Raw genomic sequence first — 26,120 nt, forward strand, 5'->3', positions numbered from 1 at the left:
TGACTATCATTCCTTCATTAATTTTATTTTGAAAGTTTGAGCTCCAGCTACGTTAGTGTATGTCCCAGGTTACTTGGGACACCACAACTCAAGGATATTTTTGAATAATTTTGAGATTCTCAACCATTGTGAGTTGACAAGGGATCTAGACTTCTCAGAGACATTAAATTAGAAAAATGTGATTTAAAAACAATAATTAATGAAAACATACAGATCAGAACACTGAAATAATACTATTAAGGGTTCACGAAACTCTGGATTTCAAGTTTCAATGTCCTTGTTTTACAGTTGAAGAAACTGAGCCCTAGGTAGGTTAATGGTAAAGGTCAAATGGATGATCTTGCATTTTCCATGTTTACTTCATTGGATATGGACACATAGGCTGACGCTTCATTTACATTGAGTCTTTGTCCCATCAGGGCCACCTGGTTTTAATCCCAGCTCTGCCTCATTTCAGTTATCTGTCCTGGGGCAAGTTATCTAAGTTATCTGAGCCTCAATTTCTTCATAGTCACAGTAACTTCAGGAATACTTGGAGGCTTACTCAAGGTTGCACATGGGAAATGTTTAGCAAGGAGTAGACACATGGTCAATGTGAGTTTCTTTCTCTAACATCCACCTTCTGGATGGAAGAAGAGCAAACAGGCTTGCAACATAGATGACTTACGTTTTCTGATTTGTGACTTCTTAGACTGAAATCAGTGTGATGATGAAGACAGCCACTCTTGGTTGTGAGCATTCCATGGGCTGGGCCTCTGCCAAGCACTAGCTTATATGACCTCATTGAATACTTATTATTATAAAAGTACCCTATGGAGGCCACAGGATGTAGGTGGTGATGCCAGGATTTGAACCTAAGTCGCAGGCCTGTCTCGAAATCCTGGATCCTCTATATTCTACATATGAATAATAATACCGATGAATGATGACATTATTATTATTAGTTTTGTGGAATTTTATGACTTCTCGGACTGGGTATCTAGCCTTTTCTATCTTATTATCTGCCTGAAACTTTCTGATTTGGCTGATTGCTCTCTTCGGGGGATATGAAAAAATTGATATATGTGGGCTCCGTGGTTATGTATGTAGGGATACTTTACCCATGGTGGCAGACAACAAGCAAGAGAAAAAATCTGGGAGTTAAAATTCAAAGGCAGCTTTGTGTAGCTTTCAACAAGATATGCATTCCTAATATACCTCTAAAAAGTAGAAGTGCATTTGTGAACTATTGACTTCACATTCTTAACCTCAGACCTTTGGAAAATTCTATGGGAATTTTTTTTTTTTTTTTTTTTTTTGAGACAGAGTGCAGTGGCATGATCTCAGCTCACTGTAACCTCCACCACCCAGGTTCAAGTGATTCTTGTGCCTTAGCCTCCTGAGTAACTGGGATTATGGGAGTACACCACTACATCCTGCCAATTTTTGTATTTTTAGTATAAGTAGAGTTTCACCATGTTGGCCAGGCTGTTCTCAAACTCCTGACCTCAAGTGATACACCCACCTTTGTCTCCCAAAGTGATAGGATTTCACGCGTGAGCCATTGCACCCAGCCTTATGGCAAATATCTTGTGGTAGTTGCAAATTAGAACAGCTATATAAAGGCTTTTCCTTTGAATATTAAAGCTCTAGAACTCCTCTCTAGGCTATGTTTATTTTACAGATGAGGAAATTGAGGACCCCAAGAGTTACTGAGGTTTGTCAAAGAGATGCCCTGTTTCCTATCTGTGAATGAAGCCTTCTAAATCTTGGTCTCATTTAAAATCAAGATTCCTGTGTGGGTGAAATGGAACCTCCTTGTGAAGGAAAATTCATAGAAAGTGGGGACTTCACTCTGTGTCATCACTAGGTCGATTAAGCCACTATGGTGGATGGCTTCCAAAGATGGCTGCCTGCAAAGCTTCCCATCCTTGTATATACAAGTGGATCCTCCATCACAGGGTAGGGTCTATTTCACCTTCTTTGGAATCTGGGCTGGTCTTATGGTGTGCTTGGGCCAACAGGTCAGGGCAGAAGTAATAATGTCTCAGCACTGGCAGCCTCCACCTTTGCTCTGTTGGAAGCCAGCATTATGTTGTAAGACTACGCAATGAGAAGAGACTGTCTATAGAGGAAGCCGTGTGGAAGAGAGCATGGCATTCTAGGCAAAAGCCAGTACCGAGGGCCAGATGTGCAAGTGAGGTCATTTTGGATGTTCCAGCCCCAGACAAACTATCAGCTGAATGAAGTCTCAGGAGTGGCCTCCAACCAGCACCATGTGGAGCAGAAAAACTCAGTTGGTCCACACAACCCACAGTAGCATGGGAAATAATAAACCATTATGCTTTGGGTGGCTTGTTACATGGCAAAAGGTAACTGAGCAGTCACCATTGCTAGTGCAGTGAAAATTGCCATTTGGTGCCACCCTGGCTTGGAGCTGAAGTCCATACGTGGCTCCCTTGTCCTTCTGAAGTGGTGGGATACAGGCCTGGCATGGCCACTAACAAGTCCTGCTGCCAGAGTGGTTTCTGTGTAGCTGATGGGAATATTTGCCAGTAAAATGCCGGTGATCTACTTATTTTCAGCCATCATCAAAGTGCTTAAGACCTAACCTTCCTTTAATGGAGCCAAGTTCTGTTTATTTGCAGTTGGGTTTTGTTTACTCTGGTTAAAGGAAATGCCCAGTCTGCTCTCTCTCAGCTGATCCGTCCTCCCGCGAATCTAGGCCTGAATGACAGGTGTTTAGATAAGGGCTCTATTTGCTCCCCTCCCAGGCTGGCAGCAGGCACAAAATCACACAGGGAAAAAGATCCATGCTTGAGATTACGACAGCCCAGAGTCATTATGAGATAATTTCTTAAAACAGTAAGTTTAGGGCTAATGAGTTGTCAGTTATACCAGAACAGGTTTTCTCAGCCTTGGCGGTATTGGCATTTTGAGCTAGATAACTGTTGTGGGGGCTGTTCTGTGCATCGTAGGATGCTTAGCATGGCTTCTGTCTGCCATGTGGCAGGCACACACTATGCAGTTATAACGAATGAAAATTGTCAAATGTGCCTATGCTGGGGCAAGGACAAGCTCACCCTGGAGAACTACTGGTCTAGAGTGCTACCAAAGACTTCAACAGTACATACTCTCTGGGCTGGCTGTAGGACATACCGATAGGTGATGCAGAAAGTGAGCTACTAGAAACTAGAAATGCAAACTTTGGATTTCCCACAGTAGAACTGGGAACATCCAGAACCCTAGCCATGCAGCCAGTAAGTACTGAAGTTAAAAATGTTAAAAATAAAATAAATCCAAGCTCATTACTATTATTTTAAAGTTGGGAGAATTCACTTATTTCCCCCCCACAAAAGGGATGGAGGCACACACACTTTGCTGATGCTTCTTGTTCATTCATGTAGCAGAAAAAATGTACACTCAGGGACTAAAGAGATTATCGAGCTGAAAGAAATCCTGTGGCTATTCTCAAGTCTCCTTTGTAGCCACACTCCTCGTTTTAACAGCCTTTGCTTCCTTCCTTTTAATATTTTTCACTTTTCTATCATTATAGGAGATATCTTCCTCAATTTGTCGAACACTAGGATTGTTGGAGAATTGATTTAGGAGTGGGCACTCTGAAATAACATCTCCTTGGTTTATGGACTAGACATCACCCCATTCCTACCCACTGGCTTTGGAACAAGAATTGCACTCCAGGCTACTCCTCCCTTGAGGAAAACAGGCAGATCTTTTGTATTCTGATGCCAATCATTGACCCAGTTTGCCAAGCAGCTGGGGTTGGGTGTGCTATCCAGGTAGGGGCATCTGCACCACTCATCAACAATACCTACTAGTCATAAAGGCAAAGAGTGTTCTGAGCTTGAATAACCCAACTGCAAAAGGTCTCTGAGACTCTGGGGCAGTCAAAGGTAGTGGAAAGAATCAACTCAAGTTAGCAATGCCTTTCGAGGACATTTCTGAGGAAGCCTTCACAAGCATGCCAGCCTCCAAGCTGCTCTGCCGTATGTATAGAGTCATCAGAAAGATGACACAAAACTGACAGCTCCCATTGGTGGTTATGTCTCAGGTCACTCTGTAATAACCGTATCTAACTCATCTCTCTATTTTGCTAGGAAAGATCAGCCTTTTTGCACTGGTCAGCCTGCTGCAGGCCTCCAAGTCATAAAATGTGTCTGGTTATTTACATACCTGTAGACACCTTCCACCAGGATGAGAATCTTTTTCCAAGCTCTGCGGGTTCGAGGCTGGCCATAGATGACAGCATCTCTCAGGAGCTTCTCTAGGCTTTGTGTGTCTTTAAATAATACCAAAAAAGAAATTGAGTTATGAGAGGGCTTACTTTTTCTTTTCCACTTTCTTTTTTGAGAAGGCATCAGATATTTTATGTTCATACTCAGACTTAAACTTTCAGAGAATGAAGTCAGAATCAGAGAACCCTTTGGGAGAGAGAGGGGTGTCTATTTTTTAGTAGAACTTAACTCTGACAAGACAAATAGCTGGATTTGTACAAGTAGGCAGAGTAAACTCTCAGAAGTGGGGCATGGTTTCCTAGGCTCTTATGAGGCTCTCCCCACCTTCCTTGGAGAGATTGAAATTCTACATTAAATGTACCTCTTAGGACTAAGCTTTGTTGCAGGCTAAAATGAACTCTGAGAAACATAATACCACTCATCAAGCATTTAGACAGGAGCGTGTTAGGGTTTGGCTGAGTTTGCACAGATCTCACCTCCTACACTTTGAGACTTGATTTCGGACATCCCCCAACCTCAGAAGATTCAAAACTTTAAGGCAGTGGGACAACTAAGCCTTTTTTTCAAAATATGTGGAGATCTCTGAACACAATCATAGCTCACAGTTATTGAGCCCTATCTGTGTGCCAGACATCGTCCTAAGCTCATTGTTTGTTAAACCTCATTTAATTCTCATGAGAACCATCTGGAGGAAGTACTAGTAACATTTCCATTCTGTGGGTCAGGAAACTGAGGCACAGAGGAGTTGAGTAAACTGCCTGAGGTCTACCATAAGCAACAGAATCAGGATTTGAACCCATGTAGTCTGTACCGTGACCCATATTTGTAACACTACTACCCTTTGCTGCTTTATGTGAAAGCCTTTGTCCCTTCTTCCCAAATTACACGGTGATGTGGAACAAGGGAGGATGAATGTTTGGCAGAATAGTCTTAACTTCTAATGTCAAATATAATCAGATGCAGATGACTGGGCTTGGGCTGAGAGACCATTTAGAGAAACCTGCCTACCAATCTAGCTGTTTGGCATGTTTGTTTGTATGTGTGTATTACAAAATGTTTAAGCCTAGCAAGAAAAAAATGGCCGAGGTTTATGGGCATACGTTTTAGAATCATGATACTTCTACCGTGTATATTTTGCATTTCTTAAACTTTCTGTTTTTTGAGAATTTGAAATTGAATACTTGAGGTCTAGATTTTAAAAGATGGAGATGCTACTTAACTGCTGGTTGGCTTGTTATGTAATGTTCACCAGGCATTAGAGACACCATTTAAAATGCTTAAAAAAAGGTGACATCTAACAAAGATAAATTTTTGAGGTCAGGAGTTCAGGACCAGCCTGGCCAACATGGTGGAAACCAGTCTCTACTAATAATACAAAAAATTAGCCAGGCGTGGTGGTAGGCACCTGCAATCCCAGCTACTCAGGAGGCTGAGACAGGAGAATCGCTTGAACTCAGGAGATGGAGGTTGCAGTGTGTGTGTGTCTATTATTTTGTTTTTATCTTTTAAGCCTAGCAAGAAAAAAAGTGGCCGAGGTTTATGGGCATACTTTTGAGACTCATTATATTTCTGCGATGTATATTTTGCATTTCCTAGCTTTCCCTTTTTTGAAAAACTGAAACTGAAATACTTTAGGTCTATAATCTAATCCCACCAAGTTTGCACCACTGTACTTCAGCCTGGGTGACAGAGTGAGATTCTGTCTCAAAGAAAAAAAAAAAGATAAATCTAACTCTGCATAGTTAATACTGGTTTTGGCCACTGTAGACAAAGCTCTCAAGAAGCAGATGTGTATTGGCTCATCACTCACTGGTCTAGGTAGAAATTAACTGCAGTTCTTGGTCTCAATGGAGAGTCCTTCAACTTTGTCTTTTAGTCTCCTGTCTGTGCCTGGATTTGTTTTAGGGCTTCCCCCAAAGCTGGGTGAATCCATTAGTGGGTGCATTGACTTCTCCATACTGCAACCCTGCCACAATCAATGAAGCCACAAAACAGTTCTTAGAAACAGAGTTGTGAATATATTTGTGTGTTTCTAAAAATTATCAAGTACATTTAAGCAAACCGCATTTTAAATAAAAGTGCCTTCCTGTGAATTGGAGTGGGATAGGACAAGTCAGAATTTGATAGTGCAGTATCAGAACCTCATCTCTGAGAGGCCCTTGTTAGCATGGCACCTTCTAAGCTGTCCTTGGCATCCACCCCTGAGAGAATGGATATTTGGTCCTGAAATTCAGAAAAAGCTTGTGACATGAATAAGATGCTGCATGCTAGTGAGAATTCTTGGGAATCCAAGTAATAGTGCTAATACGCTATTCGACTTCCTTTAACCTGCTTAAGAAAACATCATATAAATAATGAAAAAATGAAGGAAATATGTATTGAAATAATGAAGAATTAAGAGACTAATTCTTTATTCAAATATATAAAGCCTCAGTTATTATAGTATGCTATCAGTATGCTACCAATAATATCCTGCATGATATCGGAACCAACAGATATCGAAAAAGGTCATTTTTCTTACTTTAATAATTAGCCAGAAATTAACTTTTATGTGTTATGTCAGTTTAAATGTGGAATTCATCAATTTCACCATGATCATAAGGACCTGTGAAAGAAGAAATGGAAGGATGGTGGATCTTTGTTTTATTTCATGCCACTTTGCTTTCTTTTTTTTTTTTTCCCTTTTCACCTGCAAAACAGGCCTCATGATATCCTGGCATCACCATCATATTCTTTTCACATAATGTTCCCTAACTGACAAATTCACAGGGCTTTATTGTTCTACTTGACCTGTGAGCAGCGTTTGACAAAATTCAACACATACGTATCTTTTTAAATTTCTTCCCTCTCCGGTCTGGATACCATTTTTCATTGGTTTTTCTTATTCCTTTTCCCACTGTGTTTAGTATTCTTTGCGGGTACTATTTCCTCTTTCCACCCATTTCCTTTTATGTTTTTTCCTTGACATTTTTTTTCTATTTTCTCATTACTCTTCCAGTGGTTCCCAACTTTCAGGATGAATAGAAATAATCGTCTGGGTAACCAGTTAAAATGCAGATCCTCAAAATTTCTACTCAGAGATTTTTGAATCAGTTGGTGTCGGACAGGGCCCAGATCTGGGTATGAGCCCATACTCAGTATCCATGGGCTCTGGAAGCCATAATTCAAAGCCAGACTTCTATTTTGATCGATATGTTTTTCTATCCACTTTTTAGACAAATATGGGTATATGGAACCCATGGCAACTACATTATTGGCCCCATTTTTCACCTTATTTGAGTCCCTTCTTCTGTGTGGCTTTGCCACCCCTCCCACACACCGGTGGAGAATGCTTCCCTGCCCCTTGGCTTGCATTCAGGCAAGAACTTGCTTTGGCTAATGGAATACAGAGAAGAGACAGTTTGCTAGTTTCAAACCTAGGTCTGAAGAGGTCTTGTGCATTTCTACTCTTTTCTCTTGTGCTTCTGCTGGTGACAGAAAAAGAAAATGTCCAGGCTAGCCACCTAGTCTCAGGATGGCCCCAGAAGAGGATTAATGGCACATACAGCATGGTTACCCTTGCTCACTTTCCAGTGAGAAATACGTGCTGATTATTGTATGCCACTGTTTGTTCCATATAGTTGCCTAATACGATCTCAAATGGCCCTTCCTGATCTAGCCTCTGCCTGTCTTTCTGACATAGTTTGTCAATATTCCCCAAGACAGAACCTCCTGACTCTCCTCCATGCTTATTTTCTTCTTGTCTGTCTGGAGAGTGGTCATTCATTACTCAAGTCTTAATCCAAACTCTTCTTATCAATAATACAGAACAGAGTTAAGGGCTTCTTCCTTGGTGTCCCTCCTGACTTGTCTTTTTTTTTTTTTTTTTTTTTTGAGACAGAGTCTCATTTTGTTGCCCAGGCTGGAGGGAAGTGACACAATCTTGACTGACTGCAACCTCTGCCTCCCAGGATCAAGTGATTCTCCTGCTTCAGCCTCCTGAGTAGTTATGATTACAGGTGCCCACTACCATGCCCAGCTAATTTTTGTATTTTTAGTAGAGACGGGGTTTCACTATGTTGGCTAGGCTGGTCTCGAACTCCTGACCTCAGATGGTCTGTCTGCCTCTGTCTCCCAAATGCTGGGATTACAGGCGTGAGCCACTGTGCCTGGCCGTCTGTTCTTTTTAAAACACTCATCACGATGTTTGTTTTTTTGCTTTCATATGTCTCTTCCATGAAGGCAAGGACCTCATCCTTATCATTCTTGCTCTAGTCTTAGTACACAGTACTAGGCTCAATCATTATCTAGTGATTGCATCAATGTTCTTTTCCTGTAGAAAGAATGTAGACTAGGAAACAGGCAAGGAAATGCCACTTGTGGCTCTAAATAACAATTATTAGAAAGGATAAATGTCTCCTGCCTGCAGTATGTTTTAAAAAATTAATGACATCTTTTGTTTTAAACACAGGCAGATATTTTTTGAATGTTCCCAAGAGCATGTTTTAGTGTATATTATTAACCACTAGATGGCAGCCAAGGAAACAAAAAGCAGCTGTCTTGTTTTGAAATTTTCGGTTAATAAACTTTCACCTCTTTGGATGTCTTCACTTTTGCTTTAGGCAGAGGTCCTAAAATGTTGAAGAAAATCTTGTGACTGGGAGAACCAGTCTTCCTTTTCTGTCATCTTTTATTTATTATGTCTATAATCTTTTATACTATTATTCATCATCTGTAACCTATAGCCTATGAAATAAAGAGACGGTGAATAAAGGCATTCCTGTTAAGAATGCTTTCCCTTCTGGGACTTGGAATTTATAAGTTTTGGTGCAGAAATGATACATGGTAATGTGACTCCGATGCCATTGAAATAAAAACTAATCCCAAGTGAACTAAATTAGCAGTCATTTAAAAATGAATATTCTGAGATTTGGAAAACAATTCAGAGGCTACTGTGTTGTTTTTGCATCAGAAAGGTCACATACACACTATGGGTTAGTCCAGGATTTTAAAATGAACACCATGAGTCCTAAAGAAGAAGTTTCTCTCCGTTTTAAAAAATAACATGCAAGACATGAAAACAAGCCATTCAGTTCAGTGGTCCTGCTGTGTTTTATACATTTTGCAGAGGAAAGCAAGAGAATTCCAGTCTCTTCCAAGGCAGGGACCTTGTTATGCTTAACTTGAGTGGAGATTTCCATGGGTGTGGCTTTTGGTGGAGCTCACAAATCCCCAGGTCCACACACCAGGATTCTTGAGCAGAAGGAAATTCAATTAGCCATTTTCTTTCCCTCCTGCAAGGGGTGAACTCTCTGACCTCTTAGAATCGTGGAAGCTACACAGGGAAAGGGATGACTGACCTTGGCCTGGATTCTGGTCCCACCTTAGCCCCTGGTACATTCCTCTCTGATTCTCTGTTGCTCTACAAGGCTACAGTGTGTGGATTACAAACCCGCAGGTTTAAGGCATTGTGATTTAAGTTCTGAAGGCCCTATGGGATTCTACTGTTTCAGCAAGCTGCATGCTCACATCTGCAAGGGATTTTTTAATAATGCTTATTAAAGCACATACGCTTGCATTATGTTAATCCCCATGACACCTCTGAGAAGTAGGGAAGAACTATTAGATTTTTGTTTTTTGGCAGATGAAAAAAATGCATGCCAGAAGTTATGTTTAAAAAAAAAAAAAAACTCCCAAAACAAAAGCCCTCCAAACAAACCCGTTCTTGTTGATTTAATAAGAAAATTGAGATATGGAAATTAAAATAAAGGTATAAATTTAACATCATCTAGCACACACACGGCGCTATTATACAGTGTTGTTGTCAAGTCATAAAGACACACCACAGACTTAAAAATCACCATTATTTGAGCATCAATACTGCCTTCGGTGTTATTCAGCACAAAGTCTGACTCACTAAGGACGTTTCCTTTGATCTGTAGCAGACTTAAGAGGATTGAGCTGGTTTGGTGTTGTATTAGTCCATTTTCACGCTGCACTTGAGACTCGGTAATTTATTTACATTCAACTGGTTGAATGTACTCACAGTTCTACGTGGCTGGGGAGGCCTTACAATCAAGGCGTAAGGGGAAACACACGTCTTACGAGAGCAGCTCTCGTGGTAGTGATTAAGTCTCACAAGATCTAATGGTATCATTCTCTCGTGGTAGTAAATAAGTCTCACGAGATCTAATGGTATCATTCTCTCCTGGTAGTAAATAAGTCTCACAAGATCTAATGGTATCATGCTCTCGTAGTGAATAAGTCTCACGAGATCTAATGGTATCATGCTCTCGTGGTAGTGAATAAGTCTCACAAGATCTAATGATATCATGCTCTCGTGGTAGTGAATAAGTCTCACGAGATCTAATGGTATGCTCTCGTGGTAGTGAATAAGTCTCATGAGATCTAATGGTATCATGCTCTTGTGGTAGTGAATAAGTCTCACGAGATCAAACGCTGTTACAAGAAATGAAAATGTGGAGCCTGCATTCTGGTGCCCAGGGCAAAACAGTCCTAGTCTTTCATCAGCATGGTTAACTGGTTTACTGAATTACTAAATTCTTGGAATAGTCCAACTATATGTCCAAAACTACAATCAGGCTTAGGTGACAAATGCTTGTAGCCAGCCTGAGCCTGTGCCTGTCCTTACGTTCAAAACCCTAATAATAGTAAGCCTCCTGGATCTGGAAAAGCTGAAGGTGCAGTTTTGTGAAAAGAAGGCACAAGGCAGCAAGGGACACAGAATCTTCCAAGAAGGTAAGTTGGGCATAGTTCATAGTGTGTCTTCCTGAAGAAAAAAATCCAGACATTTAGCTTTCCTTTTATCTCACTGTTGAATGGCAATACTGCTGCATATGCCAGGGCTTCTTCCTTTCTCTTCTCTTGTGGAGCTCTGAGTTTTCCAAAAGCCTAGATCTAATGTGAGATCTTCACTCACTGCCCATTTCTCAGTGCCCTCCCTCCCTCTCCTCTGGATCCAGGGACTGAGGATTGGGGCTGAAACTCAGCCTCCACTTTCCATATGCTCCTGGTGTGGTTGGTGGTTTATTCTTTGTCATCCAAGGTCCCACAAACTACTTCCAGCTGCATTTAGAGACACCCTTTGGTTACCTACTCTATGGGTTGCTCAGCAAAAATATTTTTGTCTGCCTATCAGAGGCACTTATATTTTGTATGTGAAAAGATGGTTGGATGATGAATGCATGTTACTTTTTACTGTTTCTGGTCCCTTTCTCTCTATCTGTATATCCACTCCTCTTATTCCTTTGGATGTACAGTTTTATCCTTCAAGATTCAGCCCAAACATGAAATAGTAATTAGAGGGTATTTAAATAGCTCTGAATGATGACAAAGAAATTCTTACTTTTAAGATGGTGGTGGGGAGGACTGCCCTCCTTGTTTAGCCTTTGGGCAAAAACATCACAATGACCAGTTTTGGGAAGCAAAACAGTTATTTTTTGAAAGTCACATTTATGGAGTATCTTCTCCATGAGATCACAGGGAGCATTTTTGGTGCACTGAAAATTTGGTGCCTTTATGTTTTATAAAGCAGATTGTGCAAGGACTTTGGTTCAAGTTTTCTGGATGGCTCTTTAAATACGTGGACAGTTGTTGCATGGCCTTAGGCAGTTGAAAGAAGCAAAGGGATCTTCTTGGAAGAGTGCAAAAGATAGCTGAGGGCAGATGACCTGGGTTGGGCTTATGGGTGAGGCAGGTGCTAGGCACAGGGTCTGTTTACCCTGCAGGAGAAGCGGGTAATTGCAGCAACTTTTGACCTTGTAGGCATGAGGTGAAGGTTAAGTAGAGCCTAGAAACCAGCGTCACAGAGTTCAATACACTTGGGCTCTGGGCTTCTGATCCTCAGGGAGGAGATTGTGGAATGAGACAAGTTCTGAGATGGAATCTCCAAATGAGGGTGCTCACTGCATGAAGGTGAGACATAATTCAGGGAACAGTATAGGAGCCCAGTGGTTAGGGTCTCAGCCAGGTGCTGGCAGCATCTACCTAACCAAAACTGCCTTGGCCCTGGGAGAGGTATAAGGGAGATGGAAGCTACCAAGTATTGCATTCATCACTCTAACATCTGGGGCAAACAGAGGGTGAAAAAGGCCAGGAAAGGAGGTAGCATGTCATGCTTAAAAACAAGGATGTTGGAGTTAGAGTTCCTATGTTTAAATCCCAGCTCTGACTCTTACTAGCTCTGTGTATCTAAGCAGTCACTTCACCACCTGATAGATGTTTCTCCATCTGTCAAAAAGGGGATAAGAGTAGCAGGTGAATGTAAATCGCTCGTTACAGCAAAGGCTCAATACAGCTGATTATCATGAAAAGATAGGGAGGCGATTGATGTCTTTATTAAACAACCGAGTTTAGAAGACCAACTTGGACACTGAGCTCTAAAAGATCATGGCTTGCTAAGGAGTCTAAGCCATGTTTAAGGGTTTAACTTTTTACTTAACCTCACGAGCTCTTGTTGTGCAGACTAGGTAGTGCTCTGAGTTTTCTGGCAAACACTGGACTTCTTGTTCTTCCTCCTCTTGGCGTTTAGTTGCTGCTAGGTAGAAATTTGGTTATTTCCACTTTTTTTTAAACCACTCCAAATTCTTGGCTTGCCTGGACCTGTGACCTTATGGCAACTCTCTTAGCTGAAGAAATGGCTTTTCTGTAAGGCTAGCTTAAGAAAGTCTTTGTGACTCACTTGAGGATTGCTTGCTGCTCTAAGTGTGGTTCTGCATGGCAGCAGCAGCACCTAAGAGCTTGTCAGAATGCAGGATCTCAGGGCCCCACCCAGACCTGCTCAGTCAGAGTGTGCATTTTAACAAGACCCCCAAGTACCTCGTGGGCACACAAAAGCCTGAGAAATATTGGGGAAGAATAACTTCGTCATTTGCTCATTTCTTCAAAATGCACTAGAATCACTATGGAGAACAAATGTGTTGGCTCCTGGTTGCAGCTGACTCTGATGCTGAGGCTGTGAAATGGCTGGAGAACAGCTAGATGCCACCAGGGCAAGCTGAGAGTTGGCTATTTCACTGAAGCTGCCCACAATAGATAATGCAAAAAGATATTCTTTGTGCTTAGCCAGCAAGGATGCAGAGGCCAAATGTCAGCATTCTGAATTGAAATTGAGTCTACTGACAGGATAGGGCTCCAGTAGCCATCACACTGAATCAAGTTTTACACAAGGGACCATAGTGTTCTGAGTCTTACCTATGGGCTGGCAGGAAGTAGCTGGATTCAGCTGGTGGTTGAGAGTGTTAACAAGTGCGAGGCATATCCTGCCTATATCCCCTCAGCCCAGCTTCTTAATGTAAATACAGGCCATTCTTTGTCTAAGAGCTTTATTTTCTGGCTGTGGGAACACAGCCTGTATAGGGAGCAGCTTTCAATCAGTCACAAATGGGAATTGGTGGATAAATATCGCAGCTCCCTCAGCCCACAGGTGGGGATAACACTGAAGTATGTATCCTGGCACCCACAGTTTCCTAGTAGAATCGAGGTCCTGTTGTCCACTGTGGTCACTTGCTTGACAATACACCATATTGGCTGCCTTCCTGTGCCCTGCTCATCTGCTGGTGCTTCCTGCCATCACTTTCTGATTAAGTGAGTTGTGATTACATCCATGTCTCAGGGTCTGCCGCTGGGGGAAGCAATCAAGACAAAAGTAATAGACTTGAGTCTGCGTTTTGGCCCCTGTGATTTATCATTTGTCTGTCCTTAGGTAGGTCATATAATCACTTTGAGGATTAGTTTTCTCTTTAAAAAAATGAGGATAATGAAAAGAACTGTGTTTCTGGGTTGCTGTTAAAATTAGATGAACTAATTAGCTAAAGAACTTAATACCAGTGAATGTTGAATGAATTAGATAGTAGTTATGACTTAGCTATTGTCCACATTTACTATTGTAGAAGAACTAATCTATGATGATAAAAGATTTTGGTACTCAGGGTTTTGGGGTTTTTTGTTGTTGTTGTTATTGTTTAAGAAATGAGGTCTTGCTATGTTGCCCAGGCTGGTCTTGAACTCCTGGCCTCAAGTAGTGATCCACCTTAGCTAACTGAGTCGGGCTTACAGGTATGAGCTACCACACCTGGCTCTAGTACCCAGTTTTGAATTTAGCATCATTAAAAATGCACCTCTGTGTCTTTTCCTGTTTTTAGGAAATAGATTTTGGGTATTTTGATTTTGCTCCCTTGCAGAAGTTTCCTTCTATTTAGTCTTCTCAGGTATTCATTCTGACTTTGTGAGAAATGGAGAGAGAGAAATAATGAATAGCTTTGGAGTTAATGGTCAAGCCTATTCATACAGGTTTAAAAGTGTATTATGATGGTCTGAGTGGGTTTAAGTATACCTTAGGTATATTTTTCCTACAGAGAATTCAAAAATTCAAGGGCCCAGAATTCTGATTCATTTGTAATTGGCTTAAGTAACTAAGGATGTCCACTTCCCCTGGTACTACCAAAAAAAAAAAAAAAAAAAAAAAAAAAAAAAAAAAAAAAGAGAACCTCCTCCCCTCCACCAGAAGAGTATTGTTAAGGTGTAAGGAGAGGATGTGAAGCAGAGGACAGTCCATGGGAGCAGAACAAGTTTAGAGTTGCATGAAATTCCACAATCCCAGTGTTTAAAAATGCTCTGGGGCAGGTGGCAATTCTTAAAACCTGTCTGGCAAGTTATTCACTTCTATCTGGACTGGTTGTATGTGTCATATACACAGAGGTTCTGCAGATCCTACACAATCTCTGTATTAGTTCAATCTGTGTGGATGCATATCAAGGATTAAGGCATCACCACATACTGAAGCAGTTAGTATTATCCTGGGAACAGCAGAGCAGGCAACAGAGCCAGCAGCATCTGATGCTGTACGTATTATAACTCCATTCAGTTCCTGCACTGTCCGTATACTTCTTACTTCCCTCACTTCTCAAGAAGGAAGTCATTCAGAGGACCCTGGAAATAACTATGCTCTCAAGGGGGCTGTTTTTGTGATGTAAATACATCAGCAGCAGAATATGCTCATGTTTCAAAGTTGTATAAACATGTGGTTGGGTAGGAACAAGGACGTTTTGCACCTGTGAGTGAAAGCCTAGTGGTTTCCTATTGCTGCTATAAGAAATTAGAATAAACTTAATGACTTTAAGACAACACAAACGTATCTTACTGTTCTAGAGGTCAGAAGTCTGAAATGGATATGACTGGGTGAGAATCAGGATATTGACAGGGCTGTATTTCTGTCTGGAAGCTCTAGGGAAGAATCCATGTCTTTGTTTTTTCCAGCTTCTAGGGAAATACTTCCTGCATTCCTTGGTTTGTGGCCTTCTTTCATCTTCAAAGCCAGCAAGGGCTCTTTAAGTCTTTCTCACATTGCATTACCCTGTACCTCACTCTTTTGCTTCTCTTTTCCACATTTAACAACCCTATGATTGCACTGGACCTGTGTGGATAGTCTCTTTATTTTAGGGTTAGCTGTTTTGCAGTCTGGATTTCATCTGCAACTGGAATTCCCTTTGCCAGGCAACAGAATGTTCACAGGTTCTGGGGATGAAGGCTTGAAATAAATAGTCTTTTCAGCCGGGCGCGGTGGCTCAAGCCTGTAATCCCAGCACTTTGGGAGGCCGAGGCGGGTGGATCACGAGGTCGAGAGATCGAGACCATCCTGGTCAACAAGGTGAAACCCCGTCTCTACTAAAAATACAAAAAATTAGCTGGGCGTGGTGGTGCGTGCCTGTAATCCCAGCTACTTAGGAGGCTGAGGCAGGAGAATTGCCTGAACCCAGGAGGCGGAGGTTGCAGTGAGCCGAGATCGCGCCATTGCACTCCAGCCTGGGTAACAAGAGCAAAACTCCGTCTCAAAAAAAAAAAAAAAAAAAAATAGTCTTTTCTTCTTCCCTGATTAGAATTATCTTAATTTTTCAGCATCTTCTGCTAATGTCATCCGTTTCATTGCCATTCAAGAAGAAATAGACTCTTCATTTTTCTATAATGTTTTCTACTGTCCCTTAGTGACACTGATGATGACGATGAGGCTAATAATAGTAATACCGTAGCAACTACAAACAACTGAGTAGTTTCTCTTGCCAGGCATTGTGCCAGGCACTTATATCCCTTTTCCAACAATAGTATTATTTATGCATCTTAATTATCCTCATTTTTGAAATAGAAAAACGGAGATCCAAAAAGTAGTATGTCTAGGACCACAGTCTCACAGTCTAATAAGCTATAGAATGAGGGCACAAGTATGTGGGTCAAAGCCAGTACTCTGTTTTAAAATATTGAAGCAATCACTTTAATTTTATATATGTTGTATGGTGATAATATCGTTAGATTAAATTTACTTCCAGGGAAACATACAGATATTAAGTGTAAAATTCAACGAACTGAAATAAGAATGTAACCATCATTCCATCAAAATATGGCCCCACAAAGTTCTTTTATGCCTCTTCTCACCAATTCCCTCCCTCCAAACCAGAGACAAGCATTGTTGTGATTTCTATCATCATAAATTAATTTGGTCTGATTTTGAATTTACTATAAATGAACTCGCACAGTATGTGTACACTTTTCAGTCTGGTTTATTTCACCCAAAATAATTAAAATAATTTTTCTTGAGAGTCAGCCATTTTATGTATAGCAGTAGCTTATTGCTTTTTATTATTATTATTATTGTAGAGGAGTGTTCTGTTGTATAAATAACAGTTTTTTCTATTCTCCCGTTGGTAGACATTCAAATTGTTTCCAGATTTTGCCTATCATGATAAAGATGCTATGAGCATTCTTATATAAGCCTTTTAGTGGATGCACACTTTCATTCCTCTTGGGTAAATGCCTAGGTATAGGGTCATAGTATAGGGGTATGTTTAGCTTTATAAAACTTTGCCAAATAACTTTCCAAAAAGTTACACCATTTTACACTCCACAGGCAATGGGTGAGCATTCTAGTGGCTCCATATCCTTGCCAACATTTGGTGGTGTGATCTTTTTAATTTTAGCTATTTTAGTGGGTGTGAGAAAGTACTGTAGCCAAAGCCTATACTCTTAACCACTGCTTGATGTCATCACGGCCCTTTGCATTTTATACAGTAACTTGCATACATATCTCCCTTTCCTACTAGATTCCAAGCCCTCAGATAACTAAGATATTACTTATCATACTTATAGTCTTTTAAAGGACTAACATAGTGCCTGAATCAGAATAGATGCTCAATAAATGCATTTTTTTGCCAATGTTCAATCAATAGTGTGAAAGAGTAGAGACAGGATGAGTGAGGATAATTAATATGGCAGATGTCTGGTGATGTATCTGAGGGCACACTGGCAAGGTCTGGGGACAGCTTAGATTAAAGGAAGTTCAAAAATAAGATTCTAGGTCTTGTATATCTCAGTATGCATTATAATCATCTGGGGAACTCTGAAAAAATTCAAATGTCTTAGCCCCAAACAAATGATGGCTATCTTGGAGGATTTCTACCCTAAAAGCCTTAAGCTGGAGAATAGGGAATGCTTGGTCAATGATTAATGAAGTGTGTGCTTAGTCTCCCAGTTGGTTATTTATATATGCATGTATGTTTACCTATCTATCCATATGGCAGACATTTGGACTGAGTTGATCTGGAGGTGAGCACAGTCATTGATCTTTTATAGATGTTCCCTAGATGCCACTCTTGGGCAGCTAGCATTATAAGCACTGACACAGTAGAATGAAGAAATAAGAGGTTTACATTGATGATGATAATGTTGGTCTGTTCCAAAGAGGTAACAACCCGACTATGTCTCTCTCTAGAAGTGAGATTATTACATTTAACTACATACATGGATGGAACTACAGTTGAGTGACTGCCTAGCTATCCCCTTTATCTTCTGCCAAGTAGACAGAGCCTTTGATCAGCAATCATGTGTCATGTGGAAGAATCAAAGGGCACAGCACACTTGTGCTAATACCAAAGGCATTCCTTGTAGTCTCTTAATAAACTTACTTGGAGCCCTGAAGGCCATCTACTCCAAACATGAATTCCCAACCCTGTCAAAATGATTTGAGTCTAAACGTGACAATCCATGATATATCAGGCAGAACTGAAAGAATTTAACTTGGCTTATCAAAGTCTAAAGCCGAAATTGAGTGATGCAAAATGGACAAATGAGGTCAATGTATTTTGAATGACATTAAGCTAGATGTTACAGCCATGCTGTAAATCTGAGGGGCCCTGAGTCTGGCTCTTCTGAATGGTCTGGTCCTGAACTTCACTCTGAGTGTTCACTCTTACATAGCTATTGAAAGTGGCTCAGTAAGGTAGAGCCAGACCTGACCTCACTCAGTGAGAGCCATAGATTTTTCAATTGAACAACTATATGAGTTAGACAAAGGAGTTCACTTGAGAATACTCCCAGGCATTTTCTTTCCTCCCCCATGGGACAATTGTTCTTTGGTTTGAGATTGCTGTGAGGTAGGCAGGACAGAATTGAAACAATTCTTCCTCAGTTCTCCATCAGCCTTCTTTTCCTCACTTCAAACTTTGTTACCTCCTTGGAGGATGGAGGGGAGAGCTAGGAAAGAGGAACAGGGCAAAGTGAAGGGGAAAGGAATGCAGGAGAGAAAGGTAGTAAGGAAGAAAAAGAAAACAAATTCATGTGTGTACACATGTATGCATGTGTGTGTGTGCATGCACACATACACAGAAAGAAGGGAATCACAATTTCCAATCACGATAACAAATTAGAATCAGAACCTTTCAATTAGGAGGATCCTTACCTATCACAGAGTTAAACACCTCATTTTACAGATAAGGAAACTGAATGCAAGAAAGATGAAAGGATTTATACAAAGTGACACAGTAAGTCAGAAGCAGAGTTAGATACGAGATCTCAGGTGTCCACCACCATCCACCTCCTTCAAAGTGTTTCCCGATAATTTCCATGCTACCTTATCGAGTCTCTAAAAAAGAAAAAAATAGCCTTCAGCCTGCATCTCACCACCCAGCCACACAAACCAGAGCCTGACAGGACATTTCAATGAAGTTGAATAGATGGTTTTGTTGGGTGGGGATCTGAGCATCTGTGGGTGGCCAAAGTAGGCATTCTAATAAGAAACAGGCTCGTTTTTTTTTTGTTTTGTTTTTGTTTTTTTTTACCTGACTGTAACACAAAACTTAAGTCTTCAAACCTTCCCAAGAAAGAGCTGTAGAAAGGGAAGAGTTATAACACTTCTGATAATTAAATGGCAGTCCTAAGAGATCAGTCATGTCTTCAGAGGCCACATTGAAAACCCATTAACAGTGGCATTAATGTGTTTGAGTTACACTTAACAATCTGGATGTTTAATGCACTTCAACCATTTGTTCCAGGTCACCAGAGGTTAACAAGCCAGTAGTGAATATAAACATAATTGTGTTTCTTGAGGCTATGTTGTCAGCTTGAAGAACAGAACAAAGCCTCATCAATAATCTTTACTTTCTTCTAGGAGCAAGCCTGTACATGTTGAGTAACACATTGATACTCACTGTTATGTTTGAAGATTCTTATGGTTGCACCTGAGAGTCGGGCCCCAAGCACAAGCGATGTGTGGTTTAACTCATCACTTAAAATGAGGCATCCCTGTGCAGAAAGCAAGCACACAAAACACAAGCCAATAAATAAAACAAAGGAAAAACAACTTGTGGGGACAGGAAGACACTCTAAAACCTATAACACAGATTTCTAAAACTCACTTTAATTTTAAAAGGCCAAAAGTTTAACCTGGTGTCTATATGGATAAAATCATGTACAGCAGTTAGCTGATGGAGACGGGAATTGTTTTAAGAGATTACATGTTCATTGCTACATTTACATATAGTTTTCAGTAGAGAAGTTCATCCAAGATCTTTGCTAAGCACCAGCTAGATTGGTTGATTTTTGGGTGAGTTATGAACTTGTAGGGGCATCTCAATTATTTCTACTGAAAGGCAGGGGTCTTTTGTGCAGGACAATTCAAGCTCTTACTTCTGGTTCTCATTTTCCGCTGTATTAACATCCCATGTAGGCAAAAACATCATTGTTTACAGCAGGCATCCCCAAACTTTTTACACAGGGGGCCAGTTCACTGTCCCTCAGACCATTGGAGGGCCGCCACATACTGTGCTCCTCTCACTGACCACCAATGAAAGAGGTGCCCCTTCCTGAAGTGCGGCGGGGGCCGGATAAATGGCCTCAGGGGACCGCATGCGGCCCGCGGGACATAGTTTGGGGACGCCTGGTTTACAGTCAAAAACTTGGAAAAGTATGCATGGCAATTCAGTCTGAAGTATGTGGATAAAGTCAGTCGAACTTACTGCTTACATATTACTCTTTGTAAAATTATTTTTCCTTTTTAATTAAGCATTTCTAAATAGTAAAACTGCATACCAAAAATGCAGGCAAATTATGGCAGACCTTTGTCTTTGGTGGCCTTCCAGAATCTTTGAGTTCTCCTTTATATTTCTGTGGTTTCACACATAGCATGTTTTGATTTTTTTTGAGGTAAAAGCCACAATAATTCCCATATATTTGTACTCTAGATATATGCATATTTGTATTTTTTTCTGGTGGAACATTTGAGAAATATTTGTAAGCCTCCTATTTCACCATGCCTAAGAACAGGACATTCTCCTACAAAAATCACAATTCACTGATCACATCCAAGAAGTTCAGTGTTTTTACAATACTATTGATAGACAGTTCAAATTTAAATTTCCCCAACTTATCTAATGATGTCTTAATGCTTTTTATAGACATTATCATTCCTTTGCTGTTGTTCAATGCAAAATCCAGTCTAAGACCATGCACTGCATGTAGCTGTGATGATGAGACAGATTTTCAAAGGCATAAATCTGATTAATGTACTTGCTTACTTGGCAATGAACTAGCCAACTTCCCATTTTTTTCTGAGGAACAATTTCAAACACCGGCATGATTTTCACTATATGGCTTATTGCCATTAGGCACCTGCTTTCATCTCTGGTCATTTTTTGACCACCATTTTATATTCTGGTTCCTCCAAATCTGTGTATTTTACACATGCTCTTCCCTCTTTTTGCCCTAAGTAATTAAACTTATTTATCTGTGAAGATTCTGTTCTCCTCTCACCATTTTTGCACAGACATTGCAGACTTTCTCAGGAAAGGTTTTGGGCAGCTCTTTGTCCTTTCTCATGTATGACCATGTCTTTTCTATTTGCCCTATTTTATCCGGTGTATAGTTTTCCCCATTAGACTATAAAATACATAAATTTAAAAGGCACAGGACTTGTTCATCTTTGTATGTCTTGTATCTTCTCTTTATATGAGGACATAGTAGATTCTCAATAATTGGTTTATTGAATGAAAAAATAAATGAGTAACATAGGAAAAATATTTTGTCCAAATAAATGCTTAATAAATATTTGCTATAGTGAGTTGCATATGGGAACTCAGGAGCCCCAAATTATGACTGCTTTGTTAAACTGTCATTGATCAGCAATACCATGATAAGATTTGCTGGACTAAGCTGGCATACTTATTAAAAAATACCAATATCTAATCACTTTCTCCTAAAAAAAGAACCTTCTCAGCCATACTTCTAACAAGGACCTGCTCAGAGTTACAATTCTTAGGAGTAATAGATTAGAAGACAATTATGTTAACAAACTTCTCACCTTTCCAACTAACGCAGGGATATTCATTGAGTTAGTTGCAAATCCCATCCCAAAGACCATAGCTGCTTCCACATTCAGGAACTTAGCCACAAGGTCCTCCAACTCCTTGTGCTTATCCAAAGTGCCTGCACATAAAATTGCATGAGGTGTAAGCCTTCTCTTTTCAACAAGGCCAAGATTGAAAACTCAAATTCCAGTACATACACATCACCAAAAGACCTATACAAGAGTGCTTGTAGCAGGAATATTTGCCATTGCCCCAATTTAGAAACAACCCAAATATTCAAATATGGTAGAGTGGGTAATTACAATATGGGGTATTTGTATAGTGGAATTTAATACAGCAAAAAGAAAGAATGAACTACTGCTCCACACAACATTGTGGATAAATCTGACAAATCTATTGTTTAGTGAAAGAAGTCAGACATCTAAAAGACTACAGGCTATATGATTTTGTTTACATAAAGTTTGCAGATGGACAAAACAAATCTATAGTGTTAGAAGTCAGAATAGTGGTTACTTTTGTTAGGAGCATGAGGAGGGTTTTTAGAGTCTCTGAATGTTCTATTTCTGCATTTGTTACATAGTTTTGTTTGCTTTGTGAAAATCCATTGAGCTGTGTACTTACCACTGGTGCACTTTTCACCATGCCATAAATAAAATAAAATTTACAAAGAATACCATAATTCTTCTCTCTTTTTACCCTACATTTCGTAAGTAATTAAATTATAACCCCATCAGTTTCCTCACATCTAAATGCAAAACAGATCCCATGACTTCCACAGATACCAGTAAAACTAGTTATAATTCATTGAACCTTTGGAATGTACTAGATACTGTGTTAAGCCCGCTATTTAGGTTCTATCATTTAATCTTAGAAGCCCAATAATGCAGGTATTTTTACTCCACAGATAAGAAAACTGAGGCCTAAGAGGTTACCAATAAAAAGCCACAGAGATAATCTAGTCTAACTCCAAAGTTCATGTTTTTACCTTTTTACAATCTCTTATGTGCTTGCCCTTTGATCCTTTCTTAAACATAATCCCCTCATGGTTTGTTACAGGAAATGTTGATGTTCCCCGTATTTTCTGTTTGCTGTCACATGAACTTCTGTGTCTGCACAGTTCAGTATGGTAGTCACCAGCTACATGTGGTTACTGCAATTGAGAAACTGAATTTCAAATTTTATTTAATTTTAAGTAACTTAAAATGTAAAGCTAAAGCATAGTAAAATGTGTTTCACCAACCGTGAATTTATTTTTTGATACATTGCATTTCATATTAATTAATGGAAATTTAATGTCTTTATTAACATGTGCTGTAAGTGTAAAATAGGTATCATTTTCTGAAGCCTTAGTACAGCAACAAAAAGAATGTAAAATAGCACTTTTTTTTTTTTTTTTTTTTTTTTTTGAGAAAGAGTCTCACTCTGTTGTCAAGGCTGGAGTGCAATGGCATTATCTCGGCTCACTGCAACCTCCATCTCTTGGGTTCAAACAATTCTGCCTCAGCCTCCCGAGTAGCTGGGACAACAGGTGCATGTTGCCATGCTCAGCTAATTTTTTTGTATTATAGTAGAGACATCATTTCACTGTGTTGCCCATGCTGGTCTGGAACTCCTGAGCTTAGGCAATCCACCCACCTTGGCCTCCAAAGTGCTCAGATTACAGGCATGTGCCATCATGCCCAGCCTGATATTTTTTATGCTGATTACACATTTAAATGGCAGTAATCTACATATATTGTGTTAAATAAAATGTATAATTACATTGATTTTACCTGTTTTTTACGTATTAAATTGACTATTAGAAAATTTAAAATTATACATGCATCTTGCCTCGTGTTTTTATTGAGCAGTGCTTTCTAAATGCTATAACAGAGAACAAAAAAATGTGCAAGTGGAGAGACGTTGTAATTGCACACAAAGAACTTAGGCTCTGTTGCTCAGATTTAAGTTACAGAAGTATTGTTAGCATGTTTAGGGCTGCTATAAACATACTTTCTTCAGCCTAAGCATCAAGTTAGTTTATGATGTAAGAATTTATTTAAATTGGTAAATTAATTTTCTTACTGTGCTAAAATGGTAAGAAGGTATTAAATGGTCAGTTCTAAGATTTATATTGCGTTTCATGTTGAAGAGGACACGTGGTGATCTTTGCCATTCACGAGAGGTCACACTGTTTGAAGGGCCTTTCTTTTCAAACTAGAGTTTATTTATCCCCAAAGTTGTTAGAAAGCATAGCAAAACAAGTATTCTAGTAGTTAGTCTGACTCAAGATTTGGTGAAATGTTAAAAGTTTAAATTGTAATTTCAAACTTTGTATTATCACAGGTATATTGTAGAACAGAAAGAGAAACTGAAATTTAAGAATAAAACATGGGCATATCATTTGCCAGATTTGCTTTTACCTAAAAGAGACTTCTTCCCAGTGGGAATGGTTCCAAGAACAGGCAGTGAAAAGGCCAACAGCCTGGGCGTGAGGTGACTTAGGTTCTGGCTTTAGCTCTTCCATTACCAGCTGTGTAGCCTCTGGCTACCTTTCCTGGAAGCTTGAAGAGGGATTGAGAGAAATGCCATTTTAGGCTTTCCCAATGTTACTCATGCTATTTCCTTCACACGAAATCATCTTTTTGCCCTTCATCTTTTTTCTGATGCCTTTCTCAGCTTCCCCTGGGAAAATTGGTCATTTTTCTCTTCTGAGATTGAATAACATCTATCATATGATGATCATAGCACTTACTATGTTGAACTCAGAATGTTCCCAGGGCAATCTTCTCTAGTACAGAAAGAGTCCTTGGAATGCAGACACTGTGTGTGAGATCCCATGACTTCCATAGATACTGACAGTAGTATCACAGATGGTCAAAGTATCAGGCATTCTATGACGGTGTCATAGATGTTTGTCTTGGCAACCACAGTGTCTAGCACAGTGCTGACACATTGTAGTTACTCGTAGAGTTATAAGGGGTCCTTTGATGAATAACGAAGACAGGGCTGAGCTTAGTGTAGGAGAAGACACAGAGAGGAAGATCAAAAGGCCGTGCAATGACAAGGCAACAAGGTGACTAGGCAGTGAATACTAGCTTAAAGACATTCATTTCTAGAGAAGTCTTCTAGTAAAGACAGGGTGCCCAAACTTTGCCAGCTTGATATAGTTCCCCTTTCCTGCCCAGAGGGTCAGGTGACAACTAGTCCAGTCACCCAGAAGTGCATGAACAGAAGAAGTTCATGATGCCTCTCCATGGTGTCTTTCTCCACCTTTAATCTTTCCAAAACCTGCTATCTCAGGAGTTTATCTACAACAGTGGCATCACTAAAAGTTGTTAGGATAATATGGGATGTGTTGCCATGTAATAAAACAGTCAGATAATTCATGAGGAGTGGGTGTGTCTAAGACCATTTTGAGAAATTGCTCACTACAAGGTCTTTTCCATTAGACCTGGCTTAAAGAGAGGGAGGAAGCTAGGCACAGTGGCTCACACCTATAATGCCAGCACTTTGGGAGGCTGAGGCAGGAGGATCACTTAGAAAGTCAGGAGTCTGGCCAGGCGTGGTGGCTCACGCCTATAATCCCAGCACTTTGGGAGGCCAAGGCGGGTGGATCACGAGGTCAAGAGATCGAGACCATCCTGGTCAACATGGTGAAACCCTGTCTCTACTAAAAATACAAAAAATTAGCTGGGCATGGTGGCGTGTGCCTGTAATCCCGGTTACTCAGGAGACTGAGGCAGGAGAATTGCCTGAACCCAGGAGGTGGAGGTTTCTGTGAGCCGAGACCATGCCATTGCACTCCAGCCTGGGTAACGAGCAAAACTCCGTCTCAAAAAAAAAAAAAAAAAAAAAAAAAAGTCGGGAGTCTGAGACCAGCCTGGCCAATACAGTGAGAACACCATCTCTATAAAGATAAATAAAAAGCAAAGTAGGTGGGCATGCTGGTACACACTGTAGTCCTAGCTATTTGAGAGGCTGAGGTAAGAGGATTGAGCTTAGGAGGTTGAGGCTGCAGTGAGCTATGATCACACCACTGCATGCCAGCCCAGGTGACAAAGCAAGATCTCATCTCTTAAAAAAAAAAAGAAAAGAAAAGCAAGGGAAAAGAGAGAAAAAAGGGAATGCAGGTGTCCATCTAAGGTTTGAGGTCCCCAGACACAGTCCTGTTTCAGGATTTCCAGTGGGCATGTGTTTAGCAAAGGGATTTTTAGGCCCTAGATGCAAGACCAATTTCTATGACCAGATGCCTCACAGCTGAGTTGCAAGTTAAGAG

The 26,120-nt window shown here is 40.3% G+C and overlaps 2 protein-coding genes across 2 annotated transcripts in view; one reads left to right on the plus strand and one right to left on the minus strand.

The window, feature by feature from the left end:
• SPTLC3 (serine palmitoyltransferase long chain base subunit 3) overlaps positions 1 to 26,120 on the minus strand; it is a 158,440-nt gene that overhangs the window by 52,790 nt on the left and 79,530 nt on the right. Inside the window, exons 5-7 of the mRNA XM_003933197.4 lie at positions 21,856 to 21,980; positions 19,709 to 19,802; positions 4,174 to 4,279 (exon numbers count right to left, since the gene is read on the minus strand). Coding sequence (XP_003933246.1) covers positions 4,174 to 4,279; positions 19,709 to 19,802; positions 21,856 to 21,980 — 325 coding nt within the window. The remainder of the gene's footprint in view (positions 1 to 4,173; positions 4,280 to 19,708; positions 19,803 to 21,855; positions 21,981 to 26,120) is intronic.
• LOC120367937 (uncharacterized) overlaps positions 1 to 26,120 on the plus strand; it is a 769,718-nt gene that overhangs the window by 3,163 nt on the left and 740,435 nt on the right. The gene's annotated exons all lie outside the window — the stretch shown is intronic.

Source organism: Saimiri boliviensis, chromosome 9, assembly GCF_048565385.1.
Source record: "Saimiri boliviensis isolate mSaiBol1 chromosome 9, mSaiBol1.pri, whole genome shotgun sequence".
NCBI lineage: Eukaryota > Metazoa > Chordata > Mammalia > Primates > Cebidae > Saimiri > Saimiri boliviensis.